The sequence below is a fragment of the Quercus lobata genome, chromosome 11 (assembly GCF_001633185.2).
Source record: "Quercus lobata isolate SW786 chromosome 11, ValleyOak3.0 Primary Assembly, whole genome shotgun sequence".
Lineage (NCBI taxonomy): Eukaryota > Viridiplantae > Streptophyta > Magnoliopsida > Fagales > Fagaceae > Quercus > Quercus lobata.
This window is the reverse complement of record NC_044914.1, coordinates 27,683,750-27,697,035: the sequence shown is the minus strand read 5'-3', so window position 1 is coordinate 27,697,035 and position 13,286 is coordinate 27,683,750. Positions and strand designations below refer to the sequence as shown.

Here is a 13,286-nt window from a genome sequence, read left to right as displayed (position 1 = left end):
GCATAATTATAAGTCTATAACTTAGGAGCCAAGAGTCGGTAGTCTTTTTCCTCAACCAAGGCATGAATTTCCTGCTTCATCAAGGAAAGAACTTCCACAACTACCCAGTCGGAATGCCAAAGTGGCCACAACCCCCTACAAAGCCAATGATATTAATAGTCATTGCCGCATCAAAAGGTAATTTTCTAATAAGATCATCAGCTTTGTCACACTAGGTTCCACAGGGGCCAAAACTTTCACGTTCAAAGCGTGAGACCAGTGAGCCTTTATATATAGTTCATCCTCTTTAGAAGGACTAATGGCAGCAAAACCATCGCAAGTGGAGAGAAAAGTCCTCAGCTCCTTAGGTTTCGATTGGGCAAAGAGGTGTACTGCTTCGCTGGCCATAGTGCTTCTTTCAGCAAAGGGCATGCCAACCATTTAAGTGGTTTTGGTGAAACAAAAACAGTAATACCATTCAGTTCACAGTCCAGCTCACATGATTACTACCAAATTTCTAACCGAACAATAAATTCATATGAACATAAAACTTTATTCCAAGATAAATAATTTCCATATCTGTAACTTTGGTACAGTCCAAAGACTCCAAACACACCACCTTAAGCCCCATTTTGCAATACACAATTCTACCAAAGGCTAAAGATTAATGCATTATCATCTTCAAGAGATCACATCAATTCCATCAGTCAAATGACCATTTCTTGTGCTCACCTTGGTTGCTGCCGAGCAATAATTTTGAATAAAATTATAGCCCCTGCACATTCCTGCAGTGTATGGAACCACAAATTACGAGTTTCAAGAAATAAGGCAGTTGGGATGGACAAACCATTGCTCTGTTGACTAGCAAGGTCTTCATTCCAGCGAAAGGGGCAGTGTCAATGCAGAGCAATAAACAATCTTAAATACAAACTCAAAACACATTAAACCCAACATACATTATATTCCTCTTAACTGGCTTCAATTATTTGAAACCTTATTTCTCCTAGATGTCATCATCTAGGAACATCAAACAAGAAGCTTGTTTCTCATGTGCAAGTCCTTTCAAAGTCCATTCTTGATGATGTTTTTCAGCCTCTCATTTGCAGCCACAAGTTCCGCAGCTATTCCTGGTTCATTAGCAGAATGTCCAGCATCTGGGACAACCTGTTGACAGTGATGCAAATTATTATGTTGCTTATTTATGTTTTGGGGGGGGGTGGAGGGAGGGAGGGAATCAGAACTCCAAGGGCATATATGAAACATTGAAAGCAAGTAATTAGACGTTAACTAATAACAACAGCTCCATTCCCTGAGTTAATCAGGGTATCTGCAAATGAAGAATTCTAAACAGTTTGCCCTACTTTTCGTACTTGGATATGAGAGGAAAACAATACTAAATAGAAAGGAAAAAAGATAAATGAAAATTTGGATTTTCCATCAAGCATACTAAACTTATGTAGAACCACGGCCTTAGTTCAAGGCCATGATGCCTCTTTCTGCAACCTCATTCCAGTTTATACACAAAATAACACTTGGAATGAAGGAAAATTTTCCCATAATTTTAAGTTGACAGTTGGTTCCTTGAAGATATGTTGACTATGAACTGCTTATCCACACCTTAATATGTGCACTACTTCTGTAGCAATGGCATAGAATTATTGCATCATTTGATAAGTTATCTTAATATTCTGCACCCTCATAACAATTAGGTCTTAAAGAAATCGATGATCTCAACGGCCACATATACTTCGAGAGAAACTTTTCTGGTTTTATCACACACAAGCTAAATTATAACATAATCAGATAACATCATACACCGCCAAAGTCTACTCCCTCATCTGAAAATAGACGGGCATTTACAAAATGCATTTTAATGAAACAAAGTAAACAACAGAATCAAAATGCCCTTAAGCAGGCTAAGAGGACGGGTTAAAGTTTGAGAAAATGTGATCTCAAATTTAAAGGTAATAGGGGAAGTTAAATGGATGGATGCTTTCCTTTTTGGAAACTCCAAAAAATTTGGGATGGCCCAAAAAGAGAGCACCCTATCTATTTTGGGAAAGGAAAATCTCTATATGCTTAACAAATGGATTGAAAAGTACTAAGCCTGTGCTAGATCCAAACTTATTAGAATCCTTTGCTGTTTTTAACCACAAGGGTTAGTCAAAATGTTAAACAAGTCCACCAATTGCTTTTAAGAATTGCTCCTTAACAGACAAATACAACATGATGGCTTTACTACAATCAATGAGGAAAAGAAATTTAAGATGCGACCAGATGACAAAAGAAACTTTTTAAGTAACATACTAAGGGCATTTGGTTTGCACTTTTTCTATGTTGCATTTCTATTCTGTAACTGCACTGTCTGAAACTGCATAATGCCACCACAAGATTATCTACAGGCAAATTGCAGGGCGCCATTATGCAACATATGCAAGACATGTTTCTCTATCATATACTGACATTTTAAAAACTTGCTAGGGCAGTCCGCCTACAGCAACTGCTTATTCAGATTGACAAAAAGTCTACCTTATCTCTTCAAATTGTAGAAAACAAGTAGAACCTGACCAGATTGTCCAAACATCAAAGACCAGTGCTCTTTGCAATAGAGGATAAAGAAACTGGTATCAAGCAAGATAAATGGTCTTGAGTAGTTTTCTTACCTTAAAATCTGCCTCTGGCCATACTTTATGGAGATCCCATGCTGACATCATTGGACAGCAAACATCATATCTTCCCTGCAAAATTAAAGAGTGAAAAGTTCCTTTCATTTGGCATCAAACTTTGAATTCTACTGAATCCTCAGAAGGCATACCTTATGCAACTTATATGATAGCACATGAGATACAGATATTGCTACAATGCAATATCAACAATTCTCAGAGTACTCTTTACAACCAAACTCTGGAAATTTCGATCAAATTGCAAGCACTTAATAACAGAGGATGTTAAAAGCTTAAATTATGAGAACAGGGCCAACAGGCAGCATATCAGCAGGTTGAAGTACCACTGGCACTATAGCCAGGTGACACTTTTTTTTAAAAGAGGGAGGTCATCTCAGATGAACCAGTGGAAGGGATATTTTAGGGAGTGTAGGAAGGTTCCCTCAAAAATATGGTCCACTATTGCTTGAAAAAGAAGAAACAAGAAGAGTATATTGATTAGGTGGCTGTGGTGGCAAAGAGTAGTTGTGGTTGTGGTAGGTGAGTAGGTCTTAGGTTTAAATCGTACTATCAGATAATAAGAGGCTACATCTACAGGGGTGTGGGTGTGTGGGGGTAGGTTTGTGTGTGCCTGCAAATGCACATGCATGCATGTGTGCGCACATGTGTAGCTAAATAACTTATTGTTCTTTACCGTGAATGTTTTGATAACAATAAGTAAATAACTTATTATTATTATATAATTTCAAAATTCTCATATAGTATACTAGAGGTCTTATAATTTCACATGGAAGGATTTTTGTGTTTGGATAGATTTTAGCTACATTTTATGTGAGTTTCTATTGCTTGTAGTTAATATAGACTTAGGAAAAGCGTGAATTGAAATGATTTAAGAAAAGTAATGGTTTTAAGTTCTTCTTCTTCTTCTTCTTTTATTTTTATTTTTATTTATTTTTTATTTTTTTAATTTACAGTTTAATTTGAAATAACCCCAAACTATAGGGGATTATATAATTTACCCAAATTTTTAATTAAGGATAGCCACTTGGCCAAGAGTATATCTACTTGCCGCATAGAGAAAATACCACTTGACAAAATCATAGAGTATATGGTGTCGCAACATACAGATCTTTTTAGCTGACCCAATTAGTTGGGTTTAGAGCTTTGTTAAGTTGATATCCTTGTTATAACCTTTTGTCCTTGATGTCCAAGAGGGGTGCATTGCCCCCAGTTCATGGACATTATTATAAAATCCATCTGTTTATAGAAGTTAATAGACTGATGTACTTAGATCAACCCAATTTTCAGAAATTCTTAAACAAATACATATGAACGTTCTTCCAATTACCATCCAATAAGCACTTATCTAGATGGGCACATGTATAAAATAAGCACTTATCTAGATCATGACATACATGCGCCCTTGTAAAGTTGAGATATGAAATACAACCTTGTATAAATTACTATGGAATGATAAACAAAATCCATGTACAGGGAAAAAAAATCACGAAATAAATGATAAAACCTTAGGAAAAAAATATATTATTACACACATTATGATAAGAATTAACCAACATACTTATAAAAATATATATGTAATACAAAATTAATAGATTTGCTTAATGACTACTTATATCATACTAATGAAAACAATTATGAGAAGGGAGATTCAACTATCTTAAAAGTGTGACGTAAGATATAAGTGAAAATAATAAAAGAGTTCATAGTCAGTGCACAACACTTGCGCCTTTGCAAGGTTTGGGAGAAGTGGTTGGTAAGCAACCTTATATATAAGTAAAAGTCATATGTTAATTAAATCAATTTTCTAAACATTAGGGCTTTTTAGAGATTCACCCTAGAAGCTTCACAAGAAATACGCTACTAAAATTGCTTAGATGAAAAGAAAATGAAAAATAAGGAGGTGGTAATCAAACAATTCTCCAGCACATGACACATGTAATATCACATCAATAAACATTACGCATGTATCATCCTTCCAAGTAGATTACTCTTGCTTCAATAGTTACTAAATAGCATGATCACAATGTATGGGTGATAATCAAAACATTTACCTGTACAATAGTAGTGTTAATATGCCTTATCTTATCAACATTATCTAACAGGAATGAATCTGAAGGAAAGAAACCCCGGTTCACGAAATAATGATTTTCGATTCTTGCAAATGCCTGGAAAATTTCAAAAAAAAAAAAAAAAAAAAAACTTTTCGTTAACAAAAGCATAATTTCAATTATTCAAATATCCACAGCTCAGAAGATATGAAATAAGATGCAAATGGCGTGGATCTGTCTGATCCTCAGTACTACAGGCAATTATTTACAAGACTTAGTTGCATACTGTTTATCTTGCACCCATGCCACTTATAACCCATATGTGGAAAACCCAATAAAATTTTAGGTTTCTTGTAGTAAATATACAGAGTCTTTGGTGGTTTGAAATTTCAATTTTCTTCTTGTGCCTGTTCTAAACGACGGCAGATTAAAAGGAGACACAAGTAAGAGAAGTTTTAAATTACTATCAAGTATCTATCTCCCACTGTAAACCCTTTACTTTTACTTTAGAGGGTACTTATATGGTCTTTAATAAATGATAGAGAAATAAAAAAGAAGAAGGAAGTGAGAACAGGAAAAATGAGGTAAAAAAAAAAGGAACAAAAAGAACTGGATGCATTGTTGATAAGAAAAGAAACTGTATAAAGCAGAAGAAAATGCCATACTTTCAACAAGCTTAAGTATGAAACTTTCCTCACAAAGCTATTCCATAGATTTGCTGCAAGACTTGAGCATCATCAAGCTTTTTCTTAACTTTTTCAATACCCGAAACTGTTTTATGAATTTAATTTCCAGCTAAGAGCCATGTCTACTAAAATGAATACTTTGCATTCCTTTAAACTATTTAAAAAAAAAAAAATATTATCCATTTCTTATTTTCTCTCAGCATTCTTATTTGCTCCATTGCTACCCCACAAAGAGAATCACATCATCTGCAAAAACAAAGGCAATTTTTTTTTTTGGTTTTGTTTTGATAAGTGCAAAAGACAAAGGACATAGAGTCTTGGCTTCTCCATTACTCCCCTTGACTATAAACCCCATCAGAAAACCTTCCTCTACTGACCAATCAATCATCTTACTAAGCAACTCCATAATTAGGATGAAGAAAAGAGAGGTTAGGGGGTCCCCTGATGTACCCCACTCGAATTCTCAACCAAAAAAAAAAAATTCCAGGGCTGCCATTAATGAGAACTGAAAATATGAATGAAGAAATACACATTTTGATCCAAGTCCTAAATTTCTCTCCAAACTCATATTGCTGTTGTAAATAAAGGAGACTATCCCAATTGACATGATCATAAGCATTCTCTATGTCCAGTTTACAAATGATCCATGCCTAATCTCAAGCTTCTTTTTTGAAGACAATGAGCGTTCTATGCCTGATCTCAAGCTTCTTTTTTTTTAGAACCTTATTGGACTGGTTCTCAGTATGAAGAAACCATCATTTTTCTTCTTTTTTGGATTTTCTTGATTTATGTAATTTCTGTATTTGATATGTACACCCCTGTATACTTCCTGTGTACTTGGGTGTCTCTCTCTTTTCGTTATCAATAAATCCTTATTACTTATCAAAAAAAAAAAAAAAATGATCCATTGGATCCACTATGAACTTTGCTATCTAGGACTTCCTTTGCTATTAAATCTGAATCTATTATCTACCTTCCACAAAATAATTTTGTGAATATAATGTAGATTACCAATACCTTCATAATATGTTGGCTAGTACCTTTGCCAATATTTCATACAAACTCCCTATCAGATGGGTCTAAAATCTCTAATATAAGTAGCTTCTCACAGACTGAAACTAGTTGTTCCTACTACAATACAGTTGTTCCAAACACTCCCTCACCTAATCAATAAATCCTGGGGCTTGGAGCCACATATTCTCAAACCTGAAAGGAGGATTGGATGATCTGATACCAGCATTGAAAATATTCTTTTAAGTACATCAGAATAATTATCATCCCATGCCACTGAGGTTGAGAAATGATTTATTCATGACATACTTGGTTGCTTCTGATACTTTCCCAAGTGTAGAAGCCCTTCTGGACACTAATAAATCATGTGTACAAGCACATTATAATAAAAAAAAGGTGAATGCGGTCTAAAAGTATCAAATGGCCATCATGATAGCTCATTATTGTCACATGGAATTGTAAAAAAAAAAATTTTCTACTTACTAAACTTTAACTCGTTAATTCTCTATTCCATAGCGAAAATGTCAGGAAAATACCCAAAAAAATCAAATGAAGGCAATCGTTTTACAAAATTTTGAAACTCTAGAGACCAAATTGGAAAATGGGTCAAACTTTAAGGAAAAACATGGATTATCTTGTAAATGTGCTACTTTGTAACTTTAGGACCAAATTCAATAATGGGCCAAACTTTAAGGAGCAAACTTGGCATTTGCCCTTTTACTGTTTGCAAAGAACAATATAAAAGACACAATAATTATCATTGAATCAACTTACCAATGAAAATTTATCATCATCACCTCTCTTGATGTTCTCTTCATTTGGAAGTAGATGGGCTGTCATCATTTCCCATTTGGTCCAAGCTCTAGCAGCTGCATACTAAGAGAATAGGAAAGGGTTAAGAGAGCTATATGATTTTTCAAATATAACAGACAAGACAGAAAAGCAACCATTCAATAAAAAAATGTAATGCATGGGAAGACCTTTTTTTTAATTTTTTTTTAATAGGTGCATGGGAAGACCTATTTCCTCCACAATAAACAGACACACAATCTTTTGTAGCATTTAGGCCTATGGAAACTTAAACCAGGAAGAGTTCAAGACTACCCCACTAAGAATGCTGCACATAGAGAGTGCTACCCTGTTATGAAGAGGATCTTTTAGTTGACTTTCAATGTATATAAAAATAAAGGTTCTAGCTTCAGAACATATGCTAGATATGTTTATCCCATGTGTGTCACACACAAAATATTTAATTCAAATATTTGAAGGAGGGAGGCCTTTGAAGAAAATATGTAACAATCTGACATACCTTATTTAACATCATTAACATGAGTTGCAAATTTTTCTTGTGTTCGTTTCCCCATCAAACAGATAAGATCTTCAAGTAATTGTGCAAAAATGAATATTAGTTTAATTTTTAGGTCTGGCCATAATTTTCAGCATTTATCTAGTGAGGCCAAAATGTCATATCCACTGTAGTCTGTATGTCACATCATAGTTGGGTTAAAAGAATTTTCATTTAAAAGATTTGCTCTTGAGTCCAGTTCATTTATATGCAACAGCAGAATCAAAAGTGTTCAGGAATTCTACACAGATCTTTACTTTGGCTATTTAGGCTTATCCACAGTTTAACTGCAACTCAATTTTTATAGGAAAACAGTTCTAGGTGTGCTTTCTTCAGTTTCAAGGAAGTTCATTAGCTCTTCATTGAATTGTTTCTGTTGCAAGTTAGTAATTTTTAAAATAAATAATAAATAAATAAAAAATTGGCTAAACATGTTTTATATTCAATGTTATTTTAAGGTCCATTCAACCAAAACAACATAAAAATATATAATTAATGGGAACTTTACAGTATGTTGGTTCATTGAAGGCAAGGTAGCTAAGACTACTTTTACATCTAGGATTCAGTGTCTAGGATTCAACAATTATGCCAACATACCACAACAGAATCACATTCCAATCATTTTTTATAATTAATTATTTTCTTGTTTAATACATTATTACTAATTGAAAATAAGTAATAACTTCATTTTAAGACAGAAGTACATAGAGAATGTACAGCATGCCCAACCCATTACAATCATATTTGAGGAAGGGCATATTATATCGTGAAATTATAAAAGATTATTGGATGTAATATGAATTGTCACTGAGTTTGATCCTTCTTTGCAACATATCCCAAACTTATTGAGTTAGGAAAGATTATCAATTATAATTCCTCATTGAAGCCACATGGGTAACAGGTTCACAATCATAAGTTCATAACTGCAAGATAGGATCACCTTCATGCTATGTTTGTTTTGGTTGAAAAGTGAGGGGATGGAAAATGGGGGAAGAAAAAGAAAGAGGAAATTATGATTTTTCCATTATTTGATTGGGGTGAAAAGGAAGAGGAAAGAAAATGGGGATGGTGGGGTTTTCCCAGGCCCGCCAATTTTGTTCCTTCCGAATTGGGGAGAAAATGGCCATGAAAAATAAAATTACAAAAGTATCCCCATTACCCCAGTATTTCAAACTACAATAAGGGCATAATAGTCTATCCCTCTGCTTTTCCATTGCTCTTACAAAACACAAAGGAAAAACAAAAATCTTTTTTTTCCTCCCACTTTTCTAATCTCCCTATATTTTCCATCCCCCAATTTTTCCATCCTTTCAATCAAACATATCCTAAATAGCCTAGGAGTTTAAAAATATTTTCCATGTTGCAGAAACCTTCAAAGTTACATACTTTTAGATATAGGTAAAAGATAAATTTTCTAAATAGATAATTGTTTTTGATAGGTAACGTAAAATTGTATTAAAAATCATAGCCAACCAAAGTACACTGGAAATGTACTAAAGGGGCAAAAGTCAGAAACCAAAATTACAAATATCAAGTAAAACAGGTAGGGAAAAACAAGAAACAAAAGGCAGAACCAAACTCCATTGTAGGAGAGTTTGAAAGAAAAAAGACTTGAGCTCAAGCATAGACTGTTCACATCCCTCAAAACTTCTAGCATTCGGTTCTTGCCAAATACACCACATCAAGCAATGTGGTACAAGCCTCCAAACAGATAATTAAAGGAAGCTCAAGGTCTCAATAGACACAACAATAGCAAATATTAAATTTCACATGTCCAACCAAGCCTCAATACATGCCTCACTCATTGGGCAGGACCTGCCTCTATTGTAATTTTAGATAATTCTGAAACTTCCATTCCCAGCAAACCAAATTTTGATAGGTTCTTGTGGTCTGAGAGAGGACACAGATCTCACAGCTAATAAATCTTTAAAGATAAAATTTTCAATAAAGTAAAAGGAAACTCTTACTTGTGTTTCCACATCATCAGAGTTTAATCTCTTTTTGTAGGCATGAAGGAAGCTTTCCCTTTCATTTTCTGGAATGAGATCTCTAAATGGCTCCCAAGCTGTACATTGAGACAAAATTGCAGAAGCATTCAACCAATTAAATATTTTCTCAATAGTTTAACCAGCAAAAAGAAAAACACCAAATCAATTCATTAACAAAAAAAAAACCTCCCATACCTGCCTAAAAAAAAGTCAAATCAAATTGGGTTTTCACAAAACTAGCTGGTATAGTTCATAAGCAAATTAAAAACTCCCTCATGGTTTATCATTTTTAAAACAGGATGATTTAGTATGCCTCATAGTCATTAGCCAAACCTCATACAATATTATGTAATATCTTAAATTGGAAGGTGTTGCAAATATCAATTTCTTGTAATGTTTAAAAGAATAACCAAATACAAGCAAAGTTATCATAACTAATGTGAAGGATTTTTCCAAATGCATGAAAGTAATTCCACAGATGTGTTGATGACATTCTTAATTTTAAATGCATATACTTTTTTTGATAAGTTTTTTAAAAGTTAAAAAAAAAAATTTAAATGCATAAACTTAGGATAGATTGAATCCTAAAGCTCACATATACTTTCCAGAAAACATCTGACAGGAAACTTATATTGCTTATACCACACAATCGCAATAAATCTAGTAGACCAGCAAAGAATTATAAAAAAAAAAAAATAATAAAAAAAAAAATAAAAAAAAACATACCATCAGGGTATATGGCAGCAGCACCACCCTCATAAAACCAATCAATCTCTTTCTTTCGTACAAGAAAGATCCCTCTAAGGACAATGCCAGTGACCTGATAAAGAAATACAGAGATTGTCAAAATGTGTATATAAAGGGAAGAAATTTCTTAATTACAGATGGCATATTACCATTTTCAACAAAAGAAATAATGTACAATGAAATAAGCTTACGCACCTTGTCAGGGTGTGCTTGGCTGTATGCAAGAGCTAGTGTACTTCCCCATGACCCACCAAACACCTGCATAACAATAATAACGTTATCCATAGTTACAACCACCACCCATTACAGCAACAACAATCAAGCTTCGTCCCAAACAATTAAAAACACAAAAAATTAAAAAATTTCTTTTAGGTTAAAAACCAGATGTGAAATATTGACCTGCCATTCAGGAATTTCCAAGTGTTCTCTTAGCTTTTCAATATCATCAATGAGGTGCTGTGTCGTGTTTTCTTCCAAGCAAGCATGAGGTGTACTTTGTCCTGAACCTCTCTGAAAGAAAGTATATATTTCTTGATTAAAACATGACTTCAAATGCAATGGAGCAAATAATTTAGAATAAACATTCACAAAATAACCTGATCAAATAGAATGATCCGGTAAAACTCAGGATCAAAGAATTTTCGATTACTTGGCGAGGTTCCTCCTCCTGGGCCCCCATGAAGAAAGACAACTGGCTGCAAGATAAGGTTCAAAAGAAGATTAACCAATACTTTTTCTTTATTTCTTTTGTTAGGTAAAAAAAAAAAAATCAGCACAGAAATGTAGAGAGATATGAGCTAGACAACAAAGCTCTTTGAGACAATACTCCTTGTACAACCTTGCTAAATAAGTGCTAACCATAAAGGTCAAACATTCACAATAATATTTATTCTAAACGGTGCCATAGATTGAACTCATGTTAAGAGAAACAAAATTCCCAATTATGGTCCCCTTCAAAGGCCAAAGATAGTTCTTTCCTTGAAATTTTCAGCCACAAGTATTGTGATAGTTCAACCAATACACTCTACCAGCTGGCCAACAGGCATTTTCCATTGAAACACACGATATTCATCACGACAATTTGAACACACAGCAAGCCTCATAACTCTATATATCAGAACGATAATATATTTGATTAACCATTTGGGAATGTACATATGTCTGATAAAATACGGACAAAAATTTTCCTCCAAACCAGTTTAGACAAAACCTGACCGTCCATACATGCTTTTAGTCTCATAACCTATTTCATGGTCATGCAACTTGTTTAAAAGGCTTAAATGGATCATCTAACTAAAAGTACAGGTGAATGATCATTTGAATTGTCATATAATGAGTCCAAGGAGATTCCACCAGACTGGTTTGGATGAAAACTTTGCAACGATAAACATTGAATTATCCAATATGTATAAACTAATTGTGAAGTCAGACAAGTAAAGAGAGAAAGGACCCATATTGGCAATTGCCACTCACATGCCCACTGGGGTTTCCAGATTGCTCCCAATAGATTGTGTGAATGTCAGAAACCTTCAAAAAGCCAGTACTATACGGCTCAATATCCGGATAGAGGTTTCTGTTCAACTCCACAACCTCCTTCTCAGACTCCATCAAATCAATTAGCTGATGATCACAGTCACTCTTATATCCAAAACTCTGCGCACGTAGCACCAATTTCTTCCTTCCTGCACAAAACCAAATTGAATTCTAGCCTTTTCCAGCAAACCCATTTGAAAAAAACAAATTTTGAAAACCATGCTGCCTCATACATACATAAATACACATACATGTGTGCCTATGTGTGTATATAAAGATAGATACTTTTTCTGACAGGTATTGATTAATTAAGAACAGAAAACAGTAATCAAAGAAGAAATTGAGATTAAACTAAACCAAGATAATTCTTTTAATTAGAAAACAACCAAATTTTTTTAAAAAAAGATTGAACACACTCAGAGAAAAAGAGTGACCTGAGGAAGTGAAATTGTTGGAAAATGGAGGAATAAAGTGGAGGAGTTGAAGATGGGAGAGTGAAGCGGGAGTATTTGTTGTATTTATGGCAATGCCAATGGTGGCGTTAGTTGGAATAAAGAGCCCTAATGAATTCATTGTTCATTGCTACTGCCAAAAGTAGGGTACCAATTCTCAAATGTAGCTTAAAATATGGACTCGGTGCCCAATTGCAGACTTGCGTTTTTTTGTGTCTATCTATCTGTGAGTCTGTGACTGTCTCTTCGTATATTATATTATTCACTGTCTTATCTAATATAATACATCTATAATGTTTTTGGCGAGGATGAGTTATCTATAATGTCTTATCTAATATTAGTACCACAAACTATTTTATAACATTTTTACAAAATATTAATGTGACCAATTTTTTATTGATTTTTATTTGAATCCACCATTAGTATAACTTTTTCATTTATTAATAATCACTCACCACATCAGCAGTTTATAAAATTTTTTATTAAAAAAATTTGTATCTCTAGCATTATTCGGAGAAGATATCTATAAGGTTGATTCTATGAATAATTCCATTTCATGTCATTTGTATTATTATTATTATTATTATTATTATTTATCTTATTTTATTTTTATCAAAATATTTTTATTTATTTTCTAATATGTATCTCTAGCATTATTCAGAGAAGATATCTATAATGTTGATTCTATGAATAATTCCATTTCATGTCATTTGTATTATTATTATTGTTATTTATCTTATTTTATTTTTATCAAAATACTTTTATTTATTTTCTAATATGCATGATGAGCACTCACAGAAGTGGAGCTAAATA

The 13,286-nt window shown here is 33.6% G+C and overlaps 1 protein-coding gene across 1 annotated transcript; it reads right to left on the bottom strand.

The window, feature by feature from the left end:
- Nucleotides 1-512: 512 nt before the first annotated feature.
- On the bottom strand, nt 513-12,708 carry LOC115968434 (proline iminopeptidase). The gene is made up of 11 exons (XM_031087831.1): nt 12,456-12,708; nt 11,962-12,170; nt 11,085-11,183; nt 10,888-10,998; nt 10,684-10,746; nt 10,468-10,561; nt 9,721-9,818; nt 7,183-7,284; nt 4,715-4,828; nt 2,643-2,717; nt 513-1,143 (listed from the first exon to the last, which is right to left on the bottom strand). The coding sequence occupies exons 1-11, from the start codon at nt 12,592-12,594 to the stop codon at nt 1,042-1,044; spliced, it is 1,206 nt and encodes a 401-aa protein (XP_030943691.1). The 5' UTR covers nt 12,595-12,708; the 3' UTR covers nt 513-1,041.
- Nucleotides 12,709-13,286: the final 578 nt, after the last annotated feature.